The sequence below is a fragment of the Carassius gibelio genome, chromosome B9, assembly GCF_023724105.1.
Source record: "Carassius gibelio isolate Cgi1373 ecotype wild population from Czech Republic chromosome B9, carGib1.2-hapl.c, whole genome shotgun sequence".
NCBI classification, from domain to species: Eukaryota; Metazoa; Chordata; class Actinopteri; order Cypriniformes; family Cyprinidae; genus Carassius; species Carassius gibelio.
The window spans coordinates 19,138,712-19,166,144 of NC_068404.1; the positions used below are offsets into that span (position 1 = coordinate 19,138,712).

Below are 27,433 nucleotides of genomic sequence, written 5' to 3' on the forward strand. Positions count from 1 at the left end.
CTTAGAGCTGCCACAGACTTCCATGGTGGGAGCAACGCCAGATCTGTTCTGTTTTTGCGGACATTTAAGTCATTTGCCTTAGTGCAAATCTTCAGGAATTATCGACGAGCACGACGCACAATGACATCCTGCTTCTTGTAACCAAACACCCACCGCACACTGTGCAAAAGCAACGCGTTTTAGTGCGTGGATTCGACCAGACCACAGATGTGCCTTGGAGCGATATTGTGGACACGCGTGGATCTGTTTCCATTCTGACGAAAAACGAACCGGTTATTCAGTTTTCCCGTTGTGTCGTGAAGGATCCAGAGGCTTAGGGTTCCTGGCTGCTGTCCAAGTAGTGCGGCGGTGGGCGTCAGAATGATGAAGATGCGGCACCTGTAACCTGCACTGAGTCTCCAGTTCCGCTGAATTAAACGCTATTCAGAACGCTGGAAAACGAGTGTACAGGTGAGGTTTCTACATCTTTTTATTGCGATCAACTGTGTTCTTATATTGGCTTCCTGGATCATTTATCTCACAGAATTTAGTTGAACTTGGTGTAGTCTAATGGATAAAAATGGTTGTTTCAGAAAGGTGAGAGGTTCACCTGTAGAGGTCAACTAGGTGTGTTTTTGCTCTAGATGCGTAACCTCAGATTACTACGGGAGGGACTGAACCTGCCATTTTGATAAAGACTTCATCTAAATTATAAGAAGGCTGAAGCATAAGTACTGTTTTGAGTTTTATTCCATATTAGAAAGGCAGAGTTGCATTATGATCAGCCCTGGGCAATAACACTTCAGCTGTTATTGCCCGGGAATTATGATGCAGTTCTCTTAACACTGTAGGCTATGTCACAAAACTTTTTACTGGAAAGGCTGTCAGATTGAAACTTGTCATTAAACAGCCTCTATCAGCAATATTCAAACAGCAAAGCATCTATGAAACATTAAACAATTCCTGAGACAGCAAAAATGTAAAAAGTAGCCTATAATAAAGTGTATACATGTGTAACATTAAAACATGTGACAACTTGCCTCGACCTGAAAATACCCTTATCTGAGCACAGTTCAAGTAGGGTTGCAAGGTGTGAACATTTTTCAGCACACTTCCAACAGTTTACGAAATTTCTGGTTTGTTTCTGAAACATTTACCAGAAATGTTCCACCTCTTCACAACCCTAAGTTCAATAACTCAGTCTTCATATTTTAATAACCATTTTTACTTAAAATGCCATGCCATTTCTGTTGATACATGTAGTATGCCACAAGATAGAACAATGCTGTCACTCCTGGGGTTTACATGTCAACTACCCATCTAATCTAACACAGAGAAACACAGTGTTGTTTGTCACAACTGTAATTATAAACAGGTGAGGGATAGTAAGTAACAGCTATATATCTGTCATATATAGATCTTTAATGAGTAGAGGTGTGACGAGACACGTGGAAATCTTCAATGATGAAACATAGGGGAAAATAGTCTTTTTTTCAACTGAAAAACACAAAAAGCTAAAAATGTATATGCATTTTGAAATCAACTTGTACCTTATGAAATTAAACTTCTTTTTAATGAATTATATGAAGCAATAAACAACATGTAAATATATATAGGCCTATGAATTGGAGAACATGATATATATATATATAATATAAATTTGAGCAAAAAGTGTCTCAATTCATAAAGTTCTGTTTCTCAATTACAATCTTTTGAATGAATAATTCAATGACAAATACTTTTTTTTAAATGGTTTGTCGCCACCTCGTGGCGGAAGAGGATATTGCGTTACAATTCATAAACGTTTTAAGATGCTTTCGTTTTAATCGCTACTGTAGAGAGAATACGTGTTATACCCAAATATAAACTTTTATCCCAGTACTTATGTTATCTAAATGTCTGTAACACAGAAATAATGATGTGTGGTTGCTCTTTCTGGATCAGCTGCAGGCAGCATGAATGATTAACATGGGCAACGACAAAATGTGCTTCTCGCGCTCCACTGACACTTGCAATGTGAAACAGTCATAGTAGACATAGCTGAATCGTTGTCAATCAGAAATAAGATTGCGTGGGTGTTTGAATTGAGATCGCCATATTTAAACGATTAATCTTGCAGCTCTAATGTAAACACTGCAAATTGTTTTGCGAGGATATCATCATGACACATCGGATCTCACGAGAATCTCAAATTGAGAATGATATACTAATATATATATTCATATTATATATCTTATTTTTTTAAAATATTTTATATTTTTTTACAAACACACACACATACACACACACACACACACACACACACAACCCCCAGTGCTTGAAGTGGGCCAGTATGCACTAGTACTTGCACATCTGTATTCAAGTCTTTGGGGTACTGGCACTTTTTTGTGTGAACAAGTGTAGTGCCGAAATTTGGACCCTGCCAGATTATGCACCCCCTAGTATTGGTAGGTAAAGGAGTATGTCTGGGGGAGGGGTTAGGATTAGGATGGAGTGGGGTTGGGTTGAGGCCATCAGGTAGAGACTTCCAACACGGGGGTGCATAATCTGGCTGGGATGCAGAATTCGGCACAACACTCCAGGGCTGAAAATGAGTCCCACTCCCTGTATGCTGACATAGTTAAAACACATATATTACTCAACTACTTATTCAATTGAGTAATTTATCCAGAGATACCCACAGTACAGTAATTACAGGGAGAGTCCTCCAGGAGCAATCTTGGGATGGGCGCTTCCCTTGAGGATGCAATGGTTAGAGGATTCATGGATCAACAATAACAATTTGATCCTGTGACCTCTGGGCAGACAGCCTGTATCTACAACCATTACACTGTCCCCCCCAAACCCGCCCCCCCACCATATGTCGTTGATTAGTTGGTTGTTGATTTAGACATTGTGTAAAAAAATACACTGTCAGCACTGCATTTACTGTAATGAGGTTGCTTTTCACTGAAGGCACTTCTGTTTTGTTGGCTTCTAATAAATTGCAGACATGTGAGGTATATTTAGAGCAACAATCTGGATCCTGTCCATGAGTTCTAGCTCTCTTAAGAGAATGGTACAGACAAAGAAAGCAAGAAGGAAAGAGAAACACTATATGATCTTGCATCTGTGTTTAAACTTTGACCCCAAAGCCTAACTCCTCCCTTACTCATGTGCTCTCTCTCTTTCTCTCTCTCTCTCTCTCTCTCTCTCTCTCTTGCAGTCAGCTATTTCACTTCATGCCCTGACATGTTAAGGAGCAGGAGGGGAGGAGATAAAGGACTAGAAAAACCGGTAAGCAGCTGGGAGCCGAGAAGAATATGTGAAAGGAGTAGATTTCAGTCTCTCCATTAAAACCATAAGACCTGTGAGCTGGAAGAAAGGAGCAACAGAAAGACGTGAAAAGAGAGTAATACATTGAGGCGAGACTGAACACTGCCATGGAGAAAACATAAAGGCAAAACATGAAACCACACATTTCAAAGGTAAGATTTTGTGTTGTCTTTCTCTTTCACTCAGTGTCTTTCTTGATCTCTCTTTAACTTTATTTCTTTATTGCTTAGGACAGTTTGAGTTGAGGGTTGGGTCAGCACCTTGACTCACTTGCATATCCGAGCTCTCACTTTCATGGGAGATTGACAGACATGTTCTACCCCTATTTCTATTTCTGTTTCCATCTCAACCTTTCCTTCTCACATGTCATGGCTGAGTTAAATGCCAAGCTTTCATTTAAAGGTGAAGTGTGTAATTTCTGTGCCGCTAGCATCACCTAATTGTGTAATTAATCATTGTGAAAACAATGATTGTTTTCAATCGGTAAAAGCTTCCATGTTTTTGGAGCATAATGGCTAAATGCAGCTCCTCCATATTGCTTGAGATTTACATTAAAAGAGATCTACATTACAGTAGACTATGCCAAGAAAACATTCGTACAGTAAGCCACTCAAAAATGAATCTGTGAATGGTGTAAACACTATTTTTTTCTGACCTCTGAAGCAATTTGAGCTCCATTTTATATATGAGATATATTATTATTACGACTGGTATCTGCATATTAAACTGGGTTAGGAGAAAGTATTTAAACATTGACCGAATTACACCCTTCTCATCAAGCTTTATGTTTGTTTTGTCTTACAGGGCTTCTGACTAGCAGCATGACTTGGACCTACGCGATTGCAAAATACAAACACACCTGCAGCCAGCAGTCATCTGAGGACACTGTCTCTGATTCTCCATGCAGTACCAGTAGCGAACATTTGCATACAGCCCAACCAAACCCCTCTGCTTTTTCTCTTTTAACATCAGTGCAAGTTGTTTGAAGAGATTCCAAGAGCCACCTGCTTCAATTGTTCTGTTGGGGACTATGGAAGAAGGTAAATCCTCATGGTCCTTCCCTGTTCATCTCCTGAGGACCAGATGAGGAGCATGTTACCCAGCTTGTTACGGGGCCGGCGGTTCTACTGCCGAGAATGGGCCCTTGAGAAGCTACAAAGATGCCTAGAGGCGCGAGACTCCATAAAGAGCGCGGAGGGAACAGCCCGTGTCTCTCCAGGGGTCCTAGTGACTGGGGGCCCGGGCACGGGTAAGACAGCCCTGCTCACAGAACTGGTTTGGCCTCAGTCGGAAGCATGCAGGGCGGCAGGGCTGGCATCACGGTGTTTGTCCTGGCACTATTGCCAGCGAGAGGATGCAGGCAGTGTTGAAGTGTGGAGATTTGTCCTGGGACTGGTTGAACAGCTGAAGGAAAGTCCACTTCTGGGACCGAACTATGTGAAAGCCATAAGCAGTGCTGCTATTGCTGCTTTACTGGAGCCCCTCCACTGCCAAAGAGAACCTGATGACACTTTTAAGAGGTTGGTTTATACATCACAATGTCATAATTGGATAGAAACCAGAGTTAAAAGCTAGATTCTTTTTTAGATAGCCTTCTAGTTTCTTCTGAACTGTAGGAAATTATGTGAATGAACACATAAATGAATTATATTTAAAGTTAAGGAGTAAATACAATGATAATGTTATTAGAACCAGATGTATAAATGCAATATCATGAGGAGAAAATATATAATCAATATATGGCCTATGTAACTCTGCCATAATAGTACTACTTCTTATTTTTCAGTAAGTACTTTAGTTTCTTCTCGAATATAGTTATATCTAATGTATAAATTACAACATTTTAATATAGAAGACAAATCTTGAAATTCACTATTTCAGTATATCTAAAAAACACTTTTCTTTCTCTGAATTTCTCACATTTTTCTCTTGCTTTTGCTCTGCAACAAATCACTCACCGTTCAAGATCCCTTTGAACTCATTTCTGTCAGCCTTTAGTTCTCCAAGCATTTCATGTTTGCTCTCCAAGCATTACTCCTGTGAGAAATCCCAGATGTTTCACAGCTAGGCCTTTGGTGTACCTTACACTCTCCCTCTGTATTTCACATTGTTTGTGCAAGGAAAATGACACTTCAGTGGGGCCTTTAAATGACTTAGACATGTTGCTATGTTTCTTGTCTAACAGAGAGTCAGGCTCCAGAACATTTTAGCATTTAACATGGAATCGATCAAATAATAAATTATACCTTCAATTTGTGACATTTGTGTAACAAATAAAGCGTCATTGCAGAAGACACTTGTTTTGAATATAATCCACACAACTTTTTCTTAGTCTTTTTTTAAAAGACAAAAAAGAGTGCATTTTGGTCTGTGATACTTGGTTGTTTAAGCCAAAGGGGGAAAATATTTAAAATTTTAAAATCATGTTAATACTTTTTCTTGCGTTTTCTGGTTATTCATAGTAAGCTGATGTTTTTAGTGTTTGTTGTAAATGCACTCAGTGACATTTTGCTTGAACAAGGTTTCTTTTATTGTTTCCTAGTAAACCCTCCCACCCCTTATATTCTCCTCCTTCATTTTCGTCTGATACCCCTCAGAAAGACTTTGTCAAAAGCAGGAAAAGGGGCTATTGTTCTGCTTTTCTGCCACATATATTTATTTATTTATTCCTTTCGTCGCAATAATGACGCCTATTCACAGTTATCACAATAGCCCAGCGTTCAGTGCAGATGGATGACGCTATTTACAGCCTTCGGGGGGAAAAAGGGGGGTGAAGACCAAGAGTCGTGCCACTATTTTGTGAAGTTTGTGTCCCTCGGTGAGGTCGCCGCACTGACAACTTTTCTCTATTCTATCTATCTTCTTTCAGTGTTTGCTCTTACACTAGTTCTTTCAGTTTTCTCTTACAGATCTGACGTACAGGCCCACATTCCACATTTGCCTTACACATGCTGACAAACTGTTGTGATGTTTTTCTTTGGTCCTGGCAAGAGAATGTAAAAAGGGCTCGTTTAGGAGTGAAATGCGAGCATCAGTCCCTGCTGTATTCAACATGCTCTCTGACGTAAATAAGTTATCATTAACACTGTTTATTGAAAAGGCAACCAAGGATGAGGACAGTTTATTTTATCAGGACATGAACTTCTGTCATCAGGAAACAATTATGACTTGTTCATCATTTTGAGGCTCTATAAATAGAGATATGGTTGTTATTGTTATTATTTTAGAGTATTGCATTGTAAGTAGATTAAATGACTAAATGTTTTGCCAAGCAACGGTAACCTTTTCTTAGTTCAAGTTTGTACTTCATTTGATTTTGGCAGTTAGGACTTGCAAATGTTTCCAGCTGAAGCAGTGGTTGGTTGTAAATCCTGTAGCCTAACCTTCAGTTGCCTGGCCTTGGCCAAAAACCTTAAACCTCCCATTTTGTTCACTATATAAAAAGTTTCACATAACTCTTCTTTTAGGTTTGATCTTTTAACCCTTCTCTGTTTGATGACTTAACTTGCATGACCATTCCTGGGGTCAAGACAAGCCCATAGCTTGTCTTTGTAGACAGAATGTGTCAGGAAGAACATTTATTAGGTGGTTCGGCTCAAGCTGTGATCTGTGAGCATGTTAAAAGGGCATTAGCTCAACAAATTGTGTGAGCCCACGTGTTGGAGATAAGGAAACGATAAACACGGCATGCTTTTAACTATGTATTTTATGGTGGATGTATGAGACAGGAAGTTTGATACTGAACCATTTAACCAAAACAGACAAAATAAGGTGTGCTGTTTAAAATGCTATACTATTAAAGAAAACAAGTGTTGATGTTAATTATTATCAGAACTATGAGCTATGCTGACTCATAACAGAATGTAGTATTTCCATTAGGCTGAGTATTATTTTAATTCATTTTCAATAAAACAAGACTTTTACTCATGGATTATGAAAATAGTATATTTTACATGTATTGGAAAATATTAAGATGAAAGATGTTGTAAGTTTTAATAGAATCATTATTTGGCTGTATCATGATGCTCAAACTAACAGAGTACCTTGGTGTTTTGGGAAATCAACCGACAAGTTGTTTAGTTGCCTGCATATTAATCTTGGATAGATGAAAGCATATTATCATAAATCATATCACATTTAAGTGTTGATTAAAAGGGCAATCATACCAGAGTCAAGTGGGTCAGTGATAAGAGCAACACATAAATGTGAATGTGAGTTTGATAAGGAAGCAGCACCTTCACACCGTCTGTTTGCCCTGGAAGCAACAGGAAATCACTGAGCTTCCATAACACTGAGTCACGATGCCTCTGCAACCACACCTCAAGTCAGATGAAGTGGCAAAAAGAAAAAAATGCTAAAGAATAAGACAACTTTGAAAAGCTGGGAGTTCATTGGATGGTTTTTCAAGCATTTTGTATATAATTCCAAATAAATCGCTCTTATAATTGCATTCTGTACAAAACAATGTCACATTTGTGCACTTGTTTCCTTCTTGGATAAGCTCTGTTTTAGTTCTGAATTGACTTTCATTCATATGTGATGACATGTCTTTCCTATTTGTGATTCTTAAAATTATTGAATTCCTCATTTACTCACTGTTGTTGAGAGAAATATGTCCCTCCTTTCTTCTCCTTCTCCTTCCTCCTCCCTGGATTGACTTAATTTAAAAATCATCTGTCTGTGTGGTTAAAGATGAGATGATACTAGCAGTGGTACAGTAACTAGGTTATGCACATGAATGCTTTATTATTTTAAACACTTTCTCCTTTTCATTTTTCTTTAGGGCAGTATTAGAGCCCCTCTTGTCCTTGACACCACCTGCTCACAGTGTGTTTATTGTGGTTGATTCACTGGACTCGGGGTATTGTGGAGGTAATGGAGTTGGAGAAGGCTCAATATCAGGAGCTGTGGCCACTCAGAGTTCCTCTATTGCAGAGCTCCTGCTAAAATACATACAGCTCCTGCCCCCCTGGATCTTGCTAGTCTGCTCTGCACGCCGCCAGAACAAAGCCATTTGCAAGATATTCTCAGGTACACTCTTAGATGATGCACAAATCACTTCATAAGCACAGTGAAATGTGAGATGGTTAGCTTTACGGGTTTCTTGAAGTGTTGAGCATTGTTTATCTTAGTTAAGACTGTATACAGGGACTTTATGTTCTGTTTAGAAACCCATTTAGACACAAATTAATGATGTTCTCCACACTTGTATGGCCACCAAAACATTCTGTATTCCCAAACATCAGTCACAACAGCTTGTGGCTCATTTTTCTTTGTTTTTTGCTTATAGCAATATATTATGGCTTTTGTAGTACTTTGTTTTTTACTAGATGAAATGACCTGGTCTTATGAGATGAGGGTCCCACACACTCATATCCACTCGTTGTGTGGATATTTCTGCTTTTATAAACACATTTGAATTCAAGGTCCTTAACTTTGGCTTGGAAAGCCTCGAGGGCCATTATGTTTTTCCTCAGCCTACGAGATGAAAAGACTGGAAAACAAATAACTGCAGTTTGCTAAAAACATATTGAAATTATTCAGACAAATGGTTTTGTTGTTCAATTGTATAGTAACTTGAAGTTGCCAAAAAAAGTTTGGAATTACACAAATGTCAAAAAAAATTCAATGAACTAGAGTAATAGTACTGCATTCATAATGCACATTAAAAGTAATCGGATCAGTTGTGTGTAGCTCACACATACAACTCAGAGATATGCTGCCAACTAAATATATTTAAAATTAAATCATAGCTTTTGTTGTATAAATCATTCTCCGTGTTAATTGTGCAACCGTAAAAAAATCATTGTGATGCTTTAAAAATTGTTTTGTCTTATTTTATCTCTTGCTTCTATACCCTTTAGGTTTTAGGAGGTTGTGTCTGGATGACTTAAGAAAGCCTGCAACTGTACGAGATGTACAACAATATATCCTTCGCAGGCTTGACCAGGATGGGGCTTTGAGAAGACAACTTACACCAGAGACAGCTGAAATGCTTAATCTTTTGCACATCAAAAGCGGTGGCTGTTTCTTGTTTCTTGAGCGAGTACTAGATGGTGTTGCACATGGTCTAGTTGGACTTCGAGAAATTCGGGACATTCCTGGCACACTGAATGGCCTATACCTTTGGCTATGTCAGCGCCTCTTTCCTCGAAGGCTGTTTGTCCATATTAGGCCTTTGCTGAATATCCTTTTGGCATCCCCACAACCACTAACAGCTGAGCAGCTCTATACTATTGCCAAAAGCCGTGACTTCTACCTTGGGATTGGAGACTTCCAAGCACAGATGGGGGCTCTGACATCTCTGTTTGTAGATGGCCCTGAGGGCAGTAAACTCCTCTTTCATAGCAGTTTTGCAGAATGGTTAACTGATGTTAAATACTGCACACAGAAGTTTCTGTGTTGTGTGAAGGATGGTCACCTTTCTTTGGCCATGTCCCTCTCTCTTCGAGCCAGTAGTCTGGGTACAGAGGACACTTGCCAGCTGGCCCACCACCTCCTCAACAGTGGAGTCCATGAAGGGGAACCAGCCCTCCTGGCACTGTGGTTGCTATGGACTGGAGTTCCAGCACTTAATGGTGCCAGAAAAGACTGTTCTTCTAAGTATACACCTGCATTAGTTCAGCAAGATGTATTACAACTCCTAATGAAAAGTGGAATTTACCCTGCAAGCTGTTCAACTGACAATAGCTCCAGTGTCAGGGTACACTGTGTTGGAGGAGGCGGCAAGATAGTTCGGCGAGCATTACAAAGGGAAGACTCTGTCAGAGCACTTCTTGACAGTGGAATCAGTGTGAACTGTACAGACCCATCAGATGGACGGACTTTACTGGCAGCCGCAGCCCATGCTGGACTTGTAGATGTAGCAGCATTGCTGTTGTGCCGTGGAGCAGACCCTTTACTGAATGACAACCAGGGGCAGACTGCACTGACGCTTGCTGCCAGACAAGGCCATGTTGGTGTACTGCTGGTTTTGCTAAAGTGGGTGAAGGAGAAAGGGACCAAGAGTCCTGTAGCACAAGCCCTGCTGGAGCATGTAGACAGTGAGGGATGGACTGCTCTTCGCTCCGCTGCATGGGGTGGCCACAAGGAAGCTGTGCGTCTACTTCTGGAAGCAGGGGCAGAGATTGACGGCTGTGATTCAGATGGCCGGACAGCCTTACGAGCAGCAGCATGGGGTGGACATGAAGAAATTTTGTTGACCCTTCTTGATCATGGTGCTGAAGTAGACTGCTCAGACCGTGAGGGACGTACTCCACTAATAGCTGCATCCTACATGGGTCACAAAGATGCAGTGGAGATCCTTTTGAATGCTGGGGCCGATTTGAATCTAGCGGATGGGGATGGACGTACCGCTCTGTCTGTTGCTGCATTATGTGTGCCATCAGCAGCTGGAGGACGAGGGCATGGAGAGGTTGTAAGCCTTCTGTTAGAGCGAGGTGCCAATCCAGAACATAAGGACAGAGATGGAATGACGCCTTTACTACTGTCCTCTTACGAAGGGCACGAGGAAGTGGTTGAACTCCTGCTGGAAGCTGGAGCTGATGTAGATGAAAGTTCTGGATCTCATCCATCTGCTATCACTCCTCTTCTTGCAGCTGCAGCTCTGGGGCATGCTGGCACAGTTAACCGTTTGCTGTTTTGGGGGGCAGCAGTGGATGGCATCGACGGAGAAGGCCGCACTGCTCTCTGCTTGGCTGCAGCCAAGGGTAGTGTTGAAGTTGTAAAAGCACTGTTGGACAGGGGTTTGGATGAGAATCACAAAGATGACCTGGGCTGGACTCCATTGCATGCTGCAGCTTGTGAAGGTCACAAAAGTGTGTGTGCAATATTGACAGAGCAAGGTAGCATGGCACGTGTGGGTGAGCTTGATGTAGAGGGTCGGAGCCCTCTAATACTAGCAGCACAAGAAGGTCACTGCAGTACAGTCAGGCTACTTCTAGATCGAAAGTCACCCATTGATCATCGTGCATATGATGGACACTCTGCTCTCAGTGCGGCTGCTCTCCAGGGTCATCGGGAGATTGTGGAGTTATTGATGCGTAGAGGGGCAGACACTGATGTCCGTGATGCTGAAGGAAGACCTCTTCTTTATTTGCTGGTCCTGGAGGGTCATTTAGACATGGCCATGTTACTCATTGAAAAAGGGGGTGTCCCTCTGGAGTCAAAAGATGCAGAAGGGCGAACTGCACTACATGTAGCAGCTTGGCGAGGAGATCTGGAAGGTATTGAACTGTTGCTGAAGTATGGTGCTGACCCAAATGCTAGAGATCTTGATGGTCGGCCTCCTTTGCACTCTGTGGCCTGGAGAGGGAATGCAGCTGCTGGCAGGCTGCTGCTTAGGGCTAAAGGTCTTAATGTAGATCTGGCTTGCAAACAGCAGGGTGCCACAGCCCTTAGCATTGCTGCTCAGGAGGGGCATGCTGAAATTGTGGCCATGCTTTTAGAGAAAGGTGCAGAACCAGACCATGTCGACCGTTATGGCCGCAGCCCAGTCAAGGTAGCAGGAAAACAAGGTAATTTCACAATTGTGCGACTTCTGGAGAGCTATGGCGCAAAGCCCTTCTCAGGTCTCATACCGTTTACACCTAGTGGTGCTCCCAACAATTCTTATCTTTCAGCCACAGTCAAGACCCAAGCATCTATTAGTTCAGGAGAAGTGGGTGTTGATGGAGTCCCAGCCACATCTTCTCCATCTTCGACCTCAGTTTCTGCCTCCTGTTCTCCAGCTTCTACTGCAGAGCGTTTTCATTCCATGCCTGCCTCACAGACTTCCTCCTCCACCTGCCACTCCCTGGCCACAGTACAGACCGTGCCTGCTGACAGCCTAAATTTCATCCAGCAAATTCAACAACATTCCCTTCCTCGTTGCCGCAGTCGGCCATCCACCTTGCCTCTACCTGGTTCCAATCCAGCCAGTCTTCAGGGCAGAGCTTCTAGGCACAATCAAAAAGCTGTTCCAAAGAGCAGTCCCACAAATGAACAGTACACACTCACTGAACTCCTGGACTCAGACAAACCCTTAAAAGGGCTTGGATACTCGGGGAATGGCAACTACCTCTTAAAACCTAAAACTCCTTACATAATAGAGGATGTGATGGAGAAGAACCTCAAACAAGCTGGTGGAGTAGATCTAAAGTGGAACTCCATTATGGCTTCCTTAGGGGTGATGCCAAACCAAGAGGGCCCAATTCGACAAACAAAAATTGGGGAAAGCCCCCCTTTGGGGTACCCACATTTTCACTTCCAATCCCATGCACAAAAAGAGGATTGGGGAGGAATTCAAATGACATCCAAGTCCCCAACCATTGACCTTTCAGCTATTTCCCCAAATAGTGCCTTATCTAATGAGTCTGTCTTTAACATGACAACTACTGACCCCCAGCTGAATCTTAAACAGGCAATTAAGCTGCAATTTGAAGGGCCAACTAGTGCAGCACTTTACAAGCGGGAAACCCCTCTCTGAGGTGAGGCATTATGTTTCACAAAATATAGAACATTTGATTTGTCTAGATTTAATTCTAATTTGTCGATTGTCTTGTAAATGTAAAGTTTATTTAATTGATCAAAGACAGGGTTATTTCTTTGAATGTACATAATGTGTCTTATCAGGCAGTTGTCAGATATGCCAGATGGAAGTGAACCACATTTTGCTTTTAAGCTGCAGTCTTTATGATTGTGACTTGGAATGTCTGGAATTCTAATGACAACTTTGTCTTTTGTAGGCAAACCTGGACATTTAGGAATTCAAGGAGATGAGGGTTGTGTGGGTAATCACTGTACTGTGTGTGGGAGGTGTTATGAGTAGAGGAAGATGGCAGATGAGAGAGTCGTAACACACTAACCTCCACCTCTCTTTAACCCATTGACCCCAAAGCACAAAAGAAAAGGGAAAGACATAGAGAGCAAAGAGGAACTGGAGTTCAAAGGCTCAAGCTGTGTACATTCCAGAGCTTTTGCTCCTCATGCTGTCACAAAGGGGTCAACTGGCACTCTCCCATACTCTGTCATACAATCACAGGAAAATGTTTTTACATTAAGATGAACACGTATGGATATTTGCTCTGCTTGTGTTATGCATTTGCAAAAGTCAACATATACATACCCCAGGGATTTCTGTGCACATAACTCAACATAAATGACAATTTTTCATAGACTAATGAGCTATTCACTCTTTCATCTTCTTACACATTGTGGCTCCGCAGTGCCATCTTTGTTTTATGTTGGCGAATTATAAGAGCTAATAAGAATGCTGTTGAAATTGGAGTGAATCTACATTTAGAACAGACTTTGGGTGACCTGCTGTACATTGCTCAGACTCACAGACTTGAACTTGCTGGGACCAAAAAAAAAGGCTTTTTCAAAGCGCCACTGTCACTTAGTGGCTTTATACTCCAGATATGTTTTCATGACTAATGGAAGTCATCAGCAATGTTTATGTCTTTTAAAGATGTGCTAAATTAAATATACTATTTGTTTCAGAACATAGATGTGTCCATAATTGCAATTCCTTATTTATGTAATTTTTTTAAAGGGGTCATATGATGCAAATAAAATGTTTCCTTTATCTTTGGAGTGTTAAAAGCTGTTGGTGCATAAAGAAGATCTGTAAAGTTGCAAAGACTAAAGTCTCAAATCCAAAGAGATATTCTTTATAAAAGTTGAGTCAGCCACACCCTCCTAAACTGGCTCTTTCTAACATGCCCCCACATGTCTACGTCATGATGTGGGAAGATTTGCATAATGCCACCCAAATGTTCATGCAAAGAAAGAAGGTGTTACTTTTATTCTCTGTGTTGAATAGATCTCTAATGTTGTAAAGATGCTGCATGTTTCTTTGTTAAAGTGAAACTACTTTCTTTAGTCTTACAAAAGAGGACACAACTAGAAATATTTTGTTAAGTTGTATTTACAACACTCTTCCAGAACTGTTCAACCCAAATATTCAGATGTGTGCAGCGCATTTCATGGTGAATTGTTTCCTGATCCTGGGAGAGTAGATTACAATGCCGAATGTTCTGACTCACAGACTGTAAGTACGTTTACATATTTAAAGTATTTGCCACAGATGATTCAAATGCAAGTTTTGAGCAGTGTAGAGTAGCACTTGTTGTTTGTCATTTCTCCAATCAAAAATGCAGACATGGTTTTATGTTTACGCAGCGTGATGGAATGCAACACGTTAAAAGACAGTATAAGTCAGAGGTTCTCAATTTTAGTCCTCACGTCCCGCTCTGCACATTTTGTATGTTTCTCTTGTCGCTTCAGATGTTTGTTCTATTTAAATGTATGTGCCCTGCAAAGTGGACATCACAGGATATTCCTCCATGATTCCATTTCGAAGCTAACGTATTTAGGGCTGTGCAAAAAATCGAATGCGATTTTCATGCGCATCTCATCAGTAAAGATGCTTCTGTAATTAGAAGTATATCTCCAGTATGTGCGTTCAGATCAGGGTTGCCAGGTTTTCACAACAAATCCTGCCCAGTTGCTTCTCAAAACTAGTCCAATCTCGTTTCCAGGAGGTTCCCCAATAAAAATTGCTTCCCGGGATTAAAATATAAGTTTTTTGCTTCTCAAAACTATATTTCTTGGTAAAATTCGCATATTAGGGGCTGAATATCACATTATTGGTATTGTCGCTTCAACCCGCGGACATGAAAAAAAAACACAGACTTGGCAACACTGGTTGGCATTTACTACACAGAGCCGTAAGTCACTGCTAAAATTGCAGGTGATTCTTTGTCAATTTTGAAAGCGATTTTGTGTTAGTTGTTGGTAGACTACGGCTCTGTGTAGTAACTGCTGCTCCACCTGAACCCATGTTGCCAAGTCTGTGGTTGTTTTTCATGCCTGTGGTTTGAAGCAACCCCAATACCAATAACGTGATATTTAGTGCCTAAAATGCTAATTTTATCAAGGCAGCCCTTCCAAAAAACTTATATTTTAACCCTGGGAAGCAATTTTTATCAGGGAACCTCCTAGAAACGTGCTTGGGCTAGTTTTGGACTAGTTTTGAGCAGCAACTGGCCAGGATTTGTTTTGAAAACCTGGCATCCCTGATCTGAACGTATGTGCTGGTGATACACTTCTAATTACAGGAGCGTCTTTACTCATGAGATGCGCATGAAAATCGCATTCAATTTTTTGCACAGTCCTAGTATATATTCCATTCAAAGTGCATTGAAGTGTGCGATATGTGAATTTGAATTGTATTTATTTACAGAGGTATATGATGTCACACTTGTCCATGTGTGAAGACGTTGCTCAATGCAAATCTGTGAATGAATGTTCCGAGAATGAATCCCCACTGGATGCAACAAAGGCCTTGTTTTTAATGGGTTTTTATGTTTTGAGGACACACGGCATCAGAGTATAGTAAGGGGTGTAACATTTCTGTCACATGCTTGAATTATTCAGCCAATCACAACGCACTGGATAGCTGGCCAATCAGTGAATACCTCGCTTTTCAGAACGATGAGCTTTATAAAAATCAACTCGTTTCAGAAAGGTGGGGCATAAAGGAGAAACAATAATGTACATTATGTGGAATATAATGTTTTTTGAAAACGCCTCTGTCTTTCCATGTTCCACTATGTTCTTCTCTCATCTTAGATGAGTTGATACGTACCTCTCCCGTACCCCGTTTTCAGGAGTGATGATATTACTGCACCGAGGTGCTCTTCCGCCCAGACATTATAGTTATAATTTTTTATCCGCTTAGACAATCACTACGTTTTATTTTGTGTCACTACACTTACTCGTGTAAGTACTCATGTAACCATTTTTAAATAGGGAAAACATGGAAGTGTTTGGTGGCTTCTAAATTCATCCCTGTTTAGATCCTAAGGAATGAATGGTGCTAAGCTAAGCATATCATAGTGGCACGGTGTGCTACAGCGATTGAGTGCACGCACTGAGACGGGAAAGGTGCATATCAGTTTGTTTAATTTGAGGGACAGACATAGAGAAATATAGAAAAACTGTGGTATTTTCCTTTAAGACGCATAAACCCATTTCATTACACCAACTACACAAAATAATGTTATTTTTAGCAACATTATATGACCCCTTTAAATGACACATTATGTCATATTGTCAACAAGCGAACCAGTTGACCTATCACCAAGGCAAATTTTTATTTTAAAGCTTTATTCCAGTTGAATTACAGAAATAGATGAAAGTGAGAAGTTACAGAAAAAGAAAGTGAGAAGTTATGTTCTACAAGCAGTTATAGAGGAAGATATGAACTCCCATGCATGCTCATCAAAGGATGACTAAATTTAAGTGGAAAGTCTTGAAAACTTAAAGGAGGTGCGACGGGAGACAGTGATGTGAATTTTACATTTTGCCATAGGTAATTTATAATGTTTATACTGTTTTGTATGTTAAAATTTATTGAGATGCACTAATTAAACCTGTATATGATTTTGTGTGTCTGTGTGCAAATTTGTGTGGGAACAAGAAAGAAGCAAACCTGGCATCGCTTTGGTTTACATGAAATGGATCATTTAGCACCTTTGTCCCTCACATTTATTCAGTTCTCATATAGACACAGTAAAGACACTGTCAAAATCTAAAGTTGAGCAGCTTCAGTAGAACAGCTTCAGCAGATTTTTTAATCTTTGAATTGTTTTCAGTTTAAACAACAAAAAGTTAAAACTCTTTAAAGTTTAAACTTTTGCATTTTCTCAACTTTTTTTATACAGTTTTTATATGAGTTTACATGACGCTATGGAATTACCATTTGTGCATTCAATTTTTTTTCCAGCATTTGTTAAGGGATACTCTACTTCCAAATTTTGTTATTAATAACCTCCTTGGCGTTCCAAACACGTAAAAGCTTCATTCATCTTTGAAACAAATTTAAGATATTTTAGATGAAAACCGGGGAGGCTTGTGACTGTCCTATTGACTGCTACTGTGTGTAAATTACACCATCAAGGTCCAGGAAAGTATGAAAGACATCATTAGAATAGTCCATCTGCTTTCAGTGGTTCAACCGTAACATTATGAAAACAAAAATAACTTTATTCAACAATTGGTCTCCTCTGTGTCTCTCCACATCAACGTGGCGCCATTTTGGAGAATGAAAATGGCGCATCCGTGCAGCGTGGCTCACACAGAAGAACATACACTGCTTGTATTCAGCTCATATTCTCCAAAATGGTGCTTTGATGATGTGGAGAAATAAGCTATCATTATGTTACATTACAAAGTTACATAAATAAAGATTAATAGTAGGTATAGTTCATCACAAAATATTATTCAGTCATTGTCATTTATTTGGAAAGAAGCATGGTGTAAGAAACTATTTAGACGCAGACTAAATTTTTTTTGTCGCAATTCATTCTTGGCGATTCTCTCAACAGAAATTACTCTGTGCAAATATGGTTGACATGTCTCTTGAATGCACCAAGTTATAAAGCATGAAGAATGAATGAGCTTTGAAAGGAAACATTTTCAGTTTATAATGACTTCATCTCAGTCACTTTGACAGATATTTTGCAAGGAAAAGAAAAGCCTGAACATTCATGTTCAACAGAAGAGAGAAAAAAAAAAGGTTTTGAAAAAGATGAGGGTGATGATGGACACTTTTGGGCCAAGCCATTTAAATTTAATCTATGGGCTCAAGAATTCTGTTTTCTGTCCTTCTGAGTTAGTGTAGCCTATATTTGTCCCATACTCTAAATGTAAAAATGTTGCACATTCTTCAACAAGCCTTCCCTTATTTGTACATTCTCAGTAATGGCTAACATTTGTCGTGCCAACCGACCTTTTTCTCTCTCTCTCACACACACACACACACACACACACTCACTTTCATCTCTCGCTGTGAGGGGTATTTTTTATTGCTCCTCTAAAGTTTACTTGCTACTTCCATAAATCCCCTCAAAGCAAACAACCGTGGCTGTGTGCAACAACATGCAAAATGCCACTCAGTTGGCATTTTGCCTGTTGCACATACAGGCAAGCCGGCACAGATACAGACATTGTTCATACTGTAATATACAGTACACACTGTAACCATATGTACAGCACAAAACACCCACACTAGCCACCCATATTTAAGAAACTTACACACAAACACACACTGCAAAGAAATATTTATTAATTATTTGAGAAAAAATGGTACATTTCCTTAAGACATGCACAATACAAACAATTGAGACTTCCTGCTCCATATTAATAATTATTTCTTATCCAAAAGCACATTATTATAGGTTGCATGTGGATATCAAATATGCACTTGTGGCAAAACTGTTACTGTTGCAACAAGCTAGACCTCAAAAACTCAATATCAAAAGATTTACTATGTCATTATCATATAATTTAAATTCTCAGAGACATTCTAATTCCTCAGACTGCTGAAACATTTTAAAGCATATCATTTTCATTTTGAAAGTAGGTTATCTGTGTGTGCTTTCATTTATTTGTATTTTTTTTCTTCAAGACATAACTAGTGTTTACCCTATCTGGGATGATGTGGTTTGGGGTTTGTAGATAAACTGCAAACTCAGGCATTCCTCTATAATGAAGGACAACTTGCACCCAGTTCTTTTATGGGTGTTTTTTTATCTCTTTTGTAGACACTGCAGGATATATTTTTATTTGAGAATTTTAAGAGCCATTTAACATTCCTTTCTGAATATCATTCTTTAGTAGAAGGTTTATTCATTGCAACCATTATATGGGACCTCACAGGTTTAAAACTATTTCTTCTATTATTCCTGTTGATTATAATAATGCACACCAGAATATCTTTACTAAGATGGAATCTAGCTTTACAAAACATTCAAAGCGACTCAGGTTGCATTCAAAATATACATTTGATTAGTTTATTCATTCATTGTGAATCAAATCCATGACCTTGACATTGCTAAAGACATGATCTACTATTTTTAGCTACAGGAATGCAAGAAATGTTACCTGTTAAAATGCTTATGGTTAAATAGTCAATGTAAGAGGCTGATACATTTAACTTCCTAAAACAATTTAAGAATGGAACAGGTAGAACGGGTTTCTCTTTCTGGGAAGTTCATCTGCCTTGTGTTTTCTCACAATTCCACATCTCACACTATTGTGACCTGACAACTAAACATATAATCTACTATAAAAGTATCTCAAACTACTGTTAAAGGGCTTTCATTGCACATGAGGCAAAAAAAAAAAGGGACATGTGGAATTGTAATGAAAACCTTAGTTTAATTAATTCCGGCTTCAGTCCCACACAAAGTCAAAGACAAGGCTCCACTTCCTGACCGACAAGGAGACACCACATCCTCTGACAGCATAAACAAGTGAGAGGAAAACCTTTCTGCTGAATAACAAACCATTTTTAGGACAGAGGAAGGATATCACAAAAATGTATATCAAGTTTTTATAATATATATATATATATATATATATATATATATATATATATATATATATATATATATATATATATATATATGTTATGTTATTTATATGTCTGCATATTTGTGTTGACCTTTCAAGAAGTGAGCAGAAGTCATTTTGATTAGATTATAGCTATCCATTTTGGGACCAAGCCAAGAGAACGTGTTCTAAAATCAAACAGAAAAGGAATAGCAGACTGGGTGTGTTAGTCAACATTCCTTGTTAAGCTTTGAGAGACTCTCACTCATGCAGCAAGTCATTACAGAACTCAAAAGGATTCTAGAGCTAACAGGAAAGAATTCCAGAATTATTTAAAAGATTCCAACTGGTCTGGTTCATTTTTTAAGATTTTACAGTCATACCAAGAATGTTTCACGTTCAGTAGTTACATTCCTGTTGTTATTCAAGGGCCAAGTATACTAATGATGAACAGAAGAGCTCAAATAGAAAACCTTTTTAATGATGTTTTAAGAACAGTCAAAGACATATAAATTTAGATATTTTAGAAAGCATCCTTTCTAATCATCCTTGAAAAGTTTTTTTTTTTCAATGAACAGGAGGCTTGTCCATTATGTGTTGATGTTAGGAAAGTTTTTATTTATTTGCGCATTATTATTATTATTATTTTATTTATTCATTTCAGTCTGGAGTTCACTGATGAACAGTTCCTTTCCAAATGCATTAACATGTTGATGTGTCATTACTGCCTCCTGCTGGAAAGGTTAAAAAGTCAAACAAGTGCGATATAAAGAAAAATCACCAGGGATTCGAAACAATGTCGAAGCACAACACACAAAACCCTAGGTTAGTCAGCATGAGCATATGCAATCAGTCTGACTTGTCTATACAAGTAAATAAAACATTTCTTTTCCAAGCTCTTTTGTGACTATGTGAAGTGTTTTGTGAACCTAGCTACTATATGTATACAAACACATACACACAAGCACGCACACACACACACACACACACACATATATATAGTGGATTGCAGTGGAAGTAAAACTGATGGGTAACTATAAGACTGTATTACTGAGGATTACATTAAGCAGTTATTTGGCATGTATATTTGAGGGATTTCAATGTTAACAACTAAATACAGATATTACTCATCTCTACTACTATTCTTGCTTATTGTAGATTGTCAACCATTGCTATACACTATGCAAGATGATATTGTACTGGCAGCAAATAGTAAATGAAATATATATTATATAATAATATATACATACTAAATAATCATCTCATTAAGTGACACTTTATTTTAATGTCCAATTCTGCTGCTTATTAATAGTTATCAATGTAGTTGTAAAATGTAGGTACTGAACAAGATTAGGGATGTAGAACATGGTCATACAGAATGTGCTTTGTAAGTACTAATAAACAGCTAATATATTATCAGTGGGCCTGCTAATAAGCAATTAGTTAATAATGAGCATTGGTCCCTATACTAAAGTTTTACCAGTTTTTGAATTTCAAGCTTTGCGGTAACTTTTCATTTGTACTGATAAATTTTAATGCAGTGGTGCATGCTATCTGACACAACTAGGAGATCATTAGGTAAAAGTGCAAGGCCACGAGGGCTGCTCAGTCCATCAGACAAAATCACTCGTCCTGCCCCTTCAGAGGGATATAGAAATACCCGGTGTTTATCTCCCCAGTCTGCCACCAAAACAGACCCATCCTTATCAATGCAGAGGCCCCAGGGACAGGAGAGTACGGGTCCTAAGCTAGAACAAACACCCAGGATTCGTAGGGTGTCCCATCCTGGTCCTAAAATCTTGACACAAGGTTCCTGCCCCATTTCACTGCCGCGCTCAGACACTGCAACCAGACCAGAATGCAAGCATGCTGCAACTAGATAAGGCCTGTGGAAACCAGTCACCAGAGTGCGTTCCAATCTGGAACCAGTTTTAGGTTCGAGTTTTAGTGCTGTAAGAGTACCCTTTCGTATATCTGCAACTAGGAATTCATCTCTTTGGGTGACTGTCACTCCCCTCGGTGCTTCCAACTCATCTCGAGGTACTCCTGCAATGTAGGGTCCTCCTCCAAATGTTTGGAGGAGACGCCCATGCCGACTAAGGATCAGGAGAGCCCTTTCAGCAGCACAGCTCAGAGCAATCAAACCCTTGGCATTAACAGCCACATCAAAGTAATTGCGACAACGTCGTGAGGAGCCTCCCAATTCATTACTTGGAGAAGTCACTTGTTGTAGGACATTGCCATGAGCATCAGTTACCTGTACACGAGCATTCCCACAATCCACAAGGAATAGTTGACCTTGCGGGGTTGCATGGACACCACTGGGCAACGTGAGATCAGCACGTCCTGAGCCTTGTTTACCAAACTGACGGATAAGACGCACTTCTTCTCGTCCCAATGATTCGGCATCCTCCTCTAACTCTAGAAGAGCTGGCTCACTCCTTTCTCCACGCAGTCTGTTCTCATTTAGAGAATTCTGCCGTCCAGATGTGAAGTGGTTCAGTCTTTTCTGAGATGAGTTATCGATAACAGACATAGAGAGTGAACGGGACACTGTACTGGAACAAGAAGCCTGCTGTCGGGTGTTCTTTTGAGAGAAGTTGCCATGACTAGGGCAGGATTTAGTCTGTGATACCTCATTTCGTTTTTGGAAGTTGGGGTTTGAGAGTGAGGACATATGGCTCTTAGTTACACTCCATGTGCTTGACTGGTGTGTTCTGGTTTCACTGAGGGGTCTGTTGCAGTAGGAAAGATCAGCGGCTGATCTGGACAGGCGAGCAGTAGGACGCAGGGAGTTGGAAAAATCTCTGGGGGAGCTGACAATGAAAGTGTACCCAGAATCTACACTGTCTGCAGGGGATGGTGCACGATTTAGTGGGTGGTCATCTGAGGATGCACTTAATTGAGAACAAGACCTGCCACGAAGGAAGTGGTTATTGGTGCCTTGACTAGAGCTGATCTCTCTGGGGCTCTGCGGTGATGTAGATCCAGTCTGTCTGGCATGATTTTTATGGTCAAAGTGATGCAAGAACCAGCCACCTTGTTCTTGGTGACCTTGTTCTGGAGATGGAGAGAGTTCGTGTTGCCTTCTTGCTCTCTGTGAAGCACACTGTGCGATTGATCCATTTTCTATATGGGCAAAATCCTCACCCTCTGACTCACCATGACTAAGTGGTGGTACAGCCAAAAAGAGCTCATCTCCTTTGCATTCAGATGAAGGAGATTCACACTCATCCTCCTGTGATGAATCCCGTTCACATGGGACTTGTTTAGGGGAAATGTGACACAGTTGTGGGGAATGACACTTCACCTCTTCCCCTGATTCTTCATCACCTCGGGCTGACAAACGGAGCTTCCGGACAACCCTCAAGTTCCCACTACTAGTTGATGAGTGCTTTGGATTAGGCACAGGAGATAGGACTTGGTTTAGCCCAGGACTTGTTCCATCAGGTGTGCTCTGGCCCTCTCCAATGACTTGAGCCCCACAGCGTGCTTCATTGGCATGGAGGGAACACATTTGACCCTGCGACCCACAGCCCCCAACAGGAAAATGGACATTGTGGTCTTGTACTTTGATCTCACCAAAGGTTACAGTGTTTGGTTGTGCACTTGGTTTAAAAGACACACGTTTGAGCGCAAGCGAGACTTCCCAAGGTTGGACTATTTCTGCAACACCCTTAAGAAGCTGGTCCCGCTTCAGATCCCCCTCTCGATCTTTATTACCATCACCACCACCACATATCTTTATTAGCTCTCTAAGTTTAATGACTTTATATAACCGCTGGTCAACCAATCTTTGTCCAACCCTTATGGCTGCTCCATTGTCCCTCTGCACCTGTTCCAGTCTGAGCTGTAGGTCTCTGTGATCCTGTTCTACCCTTTCCAGTAGACGGCGCTCCTCCCTTTGAGCTCCAAGCAGTGCACGCTCCACTCTTCGACTTACCATCTGTGCTTCAGTCACTTGTTGCTCTCTCAGTCGCCTGAGGTCTGTTTCACATCTTGCTAAATCACATAGGGCCTGGGTAGCCCAACACGGTAAGGAAAACGAAGAGGCTGCAGGAGTAGGCTTTGGGTCTTCATGACCTTCTATGTCTGACTGTGCTAATGGGCTTAGAGCGGGCTGTGGAGATGTGCTAGGGGAAGTCTTGTTGCTCATTGGAGATCCAGTAGACATCTTTGCAGAGAATTTGTAGAGGCTATTTGAGAAGGCTTGTATCAAGACCTTATTGGACCTGTTAGGAGAGGTATAGAGAAAAAGGGTTTAATACTGAGTCCATTTGAAAAATGAGCTTCATTGCACAAATTTGTATTTAATGTTAAGGCATTTACAATAAAAAAAGTACATGGTAATGACATTAATTTAATAAATATAATTGAAAATGTCATAATATGACATTTAAACACAAAACAAACAGGTTATGAAAATTCATTGATGCTCTCATTTTGTTAATGTTACTGTCAAACACCAACTTTGCAAACACTCAAATTAGCCAACATTTCTAAAACATTCAAGTGGAAAAAGTACATAAGAAATCCAGCTTGCAGTTGATGTTCTGGAACACATGATCAACATTTCATGAAGCATGTCAACAGCTATCTTTTGAAACTGACCTTTACAGTATATGGCACCGCTATTACTAATTTATACTGTATTAAGTATTCTTGTCATATTGGAGTCTAAAAGTAAAAAAAATAAAATGCAAAGACCTACTTATGTGAATAAAACACCTTGTCGTGCATCATCAATACTCTCGTTACTGTTTAGGAAAAAAAGAGATGCAGTTGCTTTGCTGCAACCACAGTCATGACAAAATCAGCCATGACAACATGAAGATACCACAGTAAAAATAAATAAATGTCACCCTGGACCACAAAACCAGTCTTAAGTGTCAATTTTTCTAAATTAAGATTTATACATCACCTGAAAGCTGAATAAATAAGCTTTCCATTGATGTATAGTCTGTTATGATAGGACAATATTTGGCTGAGGCAGCAAAAAAATTAAAATACTGAGAAAATCACTTATGAAGTTGTCCAAATGAAGTTCTTAGCAATGCAGTTTACCAATCAAAAATGAAGTTTTGATATATTTATGGTGGGAAATTTACCAAATAACTTCATGGAACATAATGTTTACTCGATATCCTAATAATTTTTAGCATTAAAAAAAAATCTATAATTTTAAAATATATTTAACCCATACAGTATATTTTTAGCTATTGCTACATATAAACCCCAGTGACTTAAGACTGGTTTTGTGGTCCAGGGTCACAAATAACAAATACACCAATTAAATAATTGTATTTTTATAATTAGCATAACATATAATTATGTGTAATATAGCAGTAATGAGATGTATATTTTAAAATAAGTATTGAGGTGACAGTAGTGCAGGAATAATGTAAGTTCACTACGATACAGTTATTATCCAAATAACTTATGACTGTTATCACCAGTTATTACATCAAAATATATGCTGGATTATAACTTCAGAATTATTACAACATTTAAATAAGTATATCTCAGAAGTCATTTCATCTTACCCATTTTTATTGTCATAGCTAAGAAGTTTCTTGGAGATAACAACACAACACTCAAGCCATTGTTTCAGGCTGTTGAACTGACTGAAAGTAGGAAACCTTAAGCGGCTTACTTCTGGAATTTGATATGGTTTGCTGTCCTGCAGAACAGTTGCCGAGCACATCTGAGAGGGCAAACAGTGAAACAAGACCAAACAATGCACTTTTTTGTCTTTTCTGACTGCCTTTATATTACTGGTGTATCAGCTATATATGGAACATTTTACTTTGCTACAGATTATTTGTTTTTATTTTTAGTGTTAGCATTAATATTACTTATTTTAATAACTTTCCATGTTGAAGTAATGCATAGAAAGTATCTCTTTTCCACTGTACTGATATGCATGTGATAAACAAAGCTTTGACCTTGACTGACAGATAGAAAGCCGAGAAGCTGACAGAATTGATGAATCGAGGGAACCAAGGAATGGCTAGAGGAAGACTACTGGAAAACACACAGAGAACGTGTGGCAGACAGACAAATGTGAGCAAAGGAGAGGGAGAGACAGATAGAAGAAAGAGAGTCAGAATATTTCTAACACAGAGGAGATTATTAGCATTTCAAATTCAGCCAGGCAGGCAGTGAACGAAGGAGGACAGCATATATGTGGGAGGCAAAAGATAGACTAAAAAGAAAAAAAATGTCATCGCAAAACCGAGAAGTCTACTTGCTCTCCCTTGCTCACTTGTGTTCTCACTCTGCAGCCTTCTATCTCAGCTCTTCAGGCCCAGTGTGACATCAGCACAACGCTCTAATACTTAATTCATGATTCAGTTTAAAGCAGTCGAGTCCAAAGTGTGCATGGGTAGTGGGAGGAAGAGATACTGCAAGTAAAGAAAATTAGGTTATTATCAGAGGACATGAATATTCATGTTTGATAACTGTGCATACTTGAGATGCATGATAAACATAATGCAGCTGCACTTAGATTTGAAAACTATAAGTAAAAACCACACTATAAGTGGGGTAAATAGCAATATACCTGAATCTAAGGAAAAGCTTATCAGCGAAATTGTGTAATGTAGTACAATATTTCCATTCTTCCCATCCAATTAGAGATAGAGCCTATACTTTATGCAATAATATTTTACAGCACTAGTCCTGATTGGTTCAGTTTGAGAGACAACGGTAAAAAAAAGAGAGGAGGGACAATGCAGAAATATAGATGTCAGCAAGACATGCCAAGCAGGAGAATATTTGAAATAATGACATAAGGGACTGTTTCTAGTCACTTTATTTGCCAAATCAGCAAACTTTTCTCCGTGTGTAGTTATTTATTTATTTATTTTTTTAAGAAAGTGGGCAATTGTAATGGGACAAAGAAAATTCAGTCAAAGATGATTTATAAAAAGAATGTCAGTGTTGTCTATGTTTTCCGAAGTCTTGGTACTTCTCTTGTATGTGAATTTAGAACACTGGAGCCTAAACCATTGCATCGCAGCAGAAATGTGAATAGACATTTGCATGAGCGTAACACTGCATGCGAAGTCATTTGATATGCTGCATGTGTTTGTGTGTTCTCCTGTGTCTTTTCTGTAGGTATCCTCTAACATTACCTCTTACATTATCTATGAGGCTGCTGCAGATGAACTCTGCATATTGGTTTTGCACAAGAAAGCCAGAGAAGAAAAGCAATTAACTATTTTTAGCATGCAAAAAAAAAAGTTATTATACCAAACTAAATCTATCTTTATGCAAAAACAATTAACTATAAATATCACTCCACTTAACAAAATGCAAACTGGCAGTGCCAGATAACATTATGAATAGTTTCCAACTACTTATTTATAACCAAAAATATGTAACATAAGTAATTCACAAAGATGTTAACTGCTCTTTAAAAATATTGTAAATCATTTAAAACATTGTTTGTTTTTTAAAACCACTTTAATATGGCCAGAAGAAGAAAACAAAAACATCAGCGTATTTCAAAAGCAGCTTTCAACACAAAACTAACCAGAAAAAAAAAAGGTATTTGAATGTATAATACTAATGCAAAAAAAAAAAAAAAAAAAAAAGGTCTTTAATTCTACAAACTGAACTGAAGCTGAAAGTCTTACCTGTGGCTGTCACCTGCTCCTCTGTTACTAACCTCCTCTCCCACAGGCATGAGTTTTTTTCTCTTGCTAGTTGCCCCACTGTTGCTAGGAAACGGTACAGAACTAATTTACTTAACTAC

The 27,433-nt window shown here is 39.4% G+C and overlaps 1 protein-coding gene across 1 annotated transcript; it reads left to right on the forward strand.

Annotated features, from left to right (window-relative positions):
* On the forward strand, positions 1–16,723 carry LOC127964843 (ankyrin repeat domain-containing protein 50). Its single transcript, XM_052565250.1, has 6 exons — positions 1–450; positions 3,185–3,446; positions 4,099–4,814; positions 8,078–8,325; positions 9,159–12,761; positions 13,020–16,723. Exons 3-5 carry the CDS (start codon positions 4,345–4,347, stop codon positions 12,758–12,760), a joined length of 4,320 nt encoding a protein of 1,439 aa, XP_052421210.1. The 5' UTR covers positions 1–450; positions 3,185–3,446; positions 4,099–4,344; the 3' UTR covers position 12,761; positions 13,020–16,723.
* Positions 16,724–27,433: the final 10,710 nt, after the last annotated feature.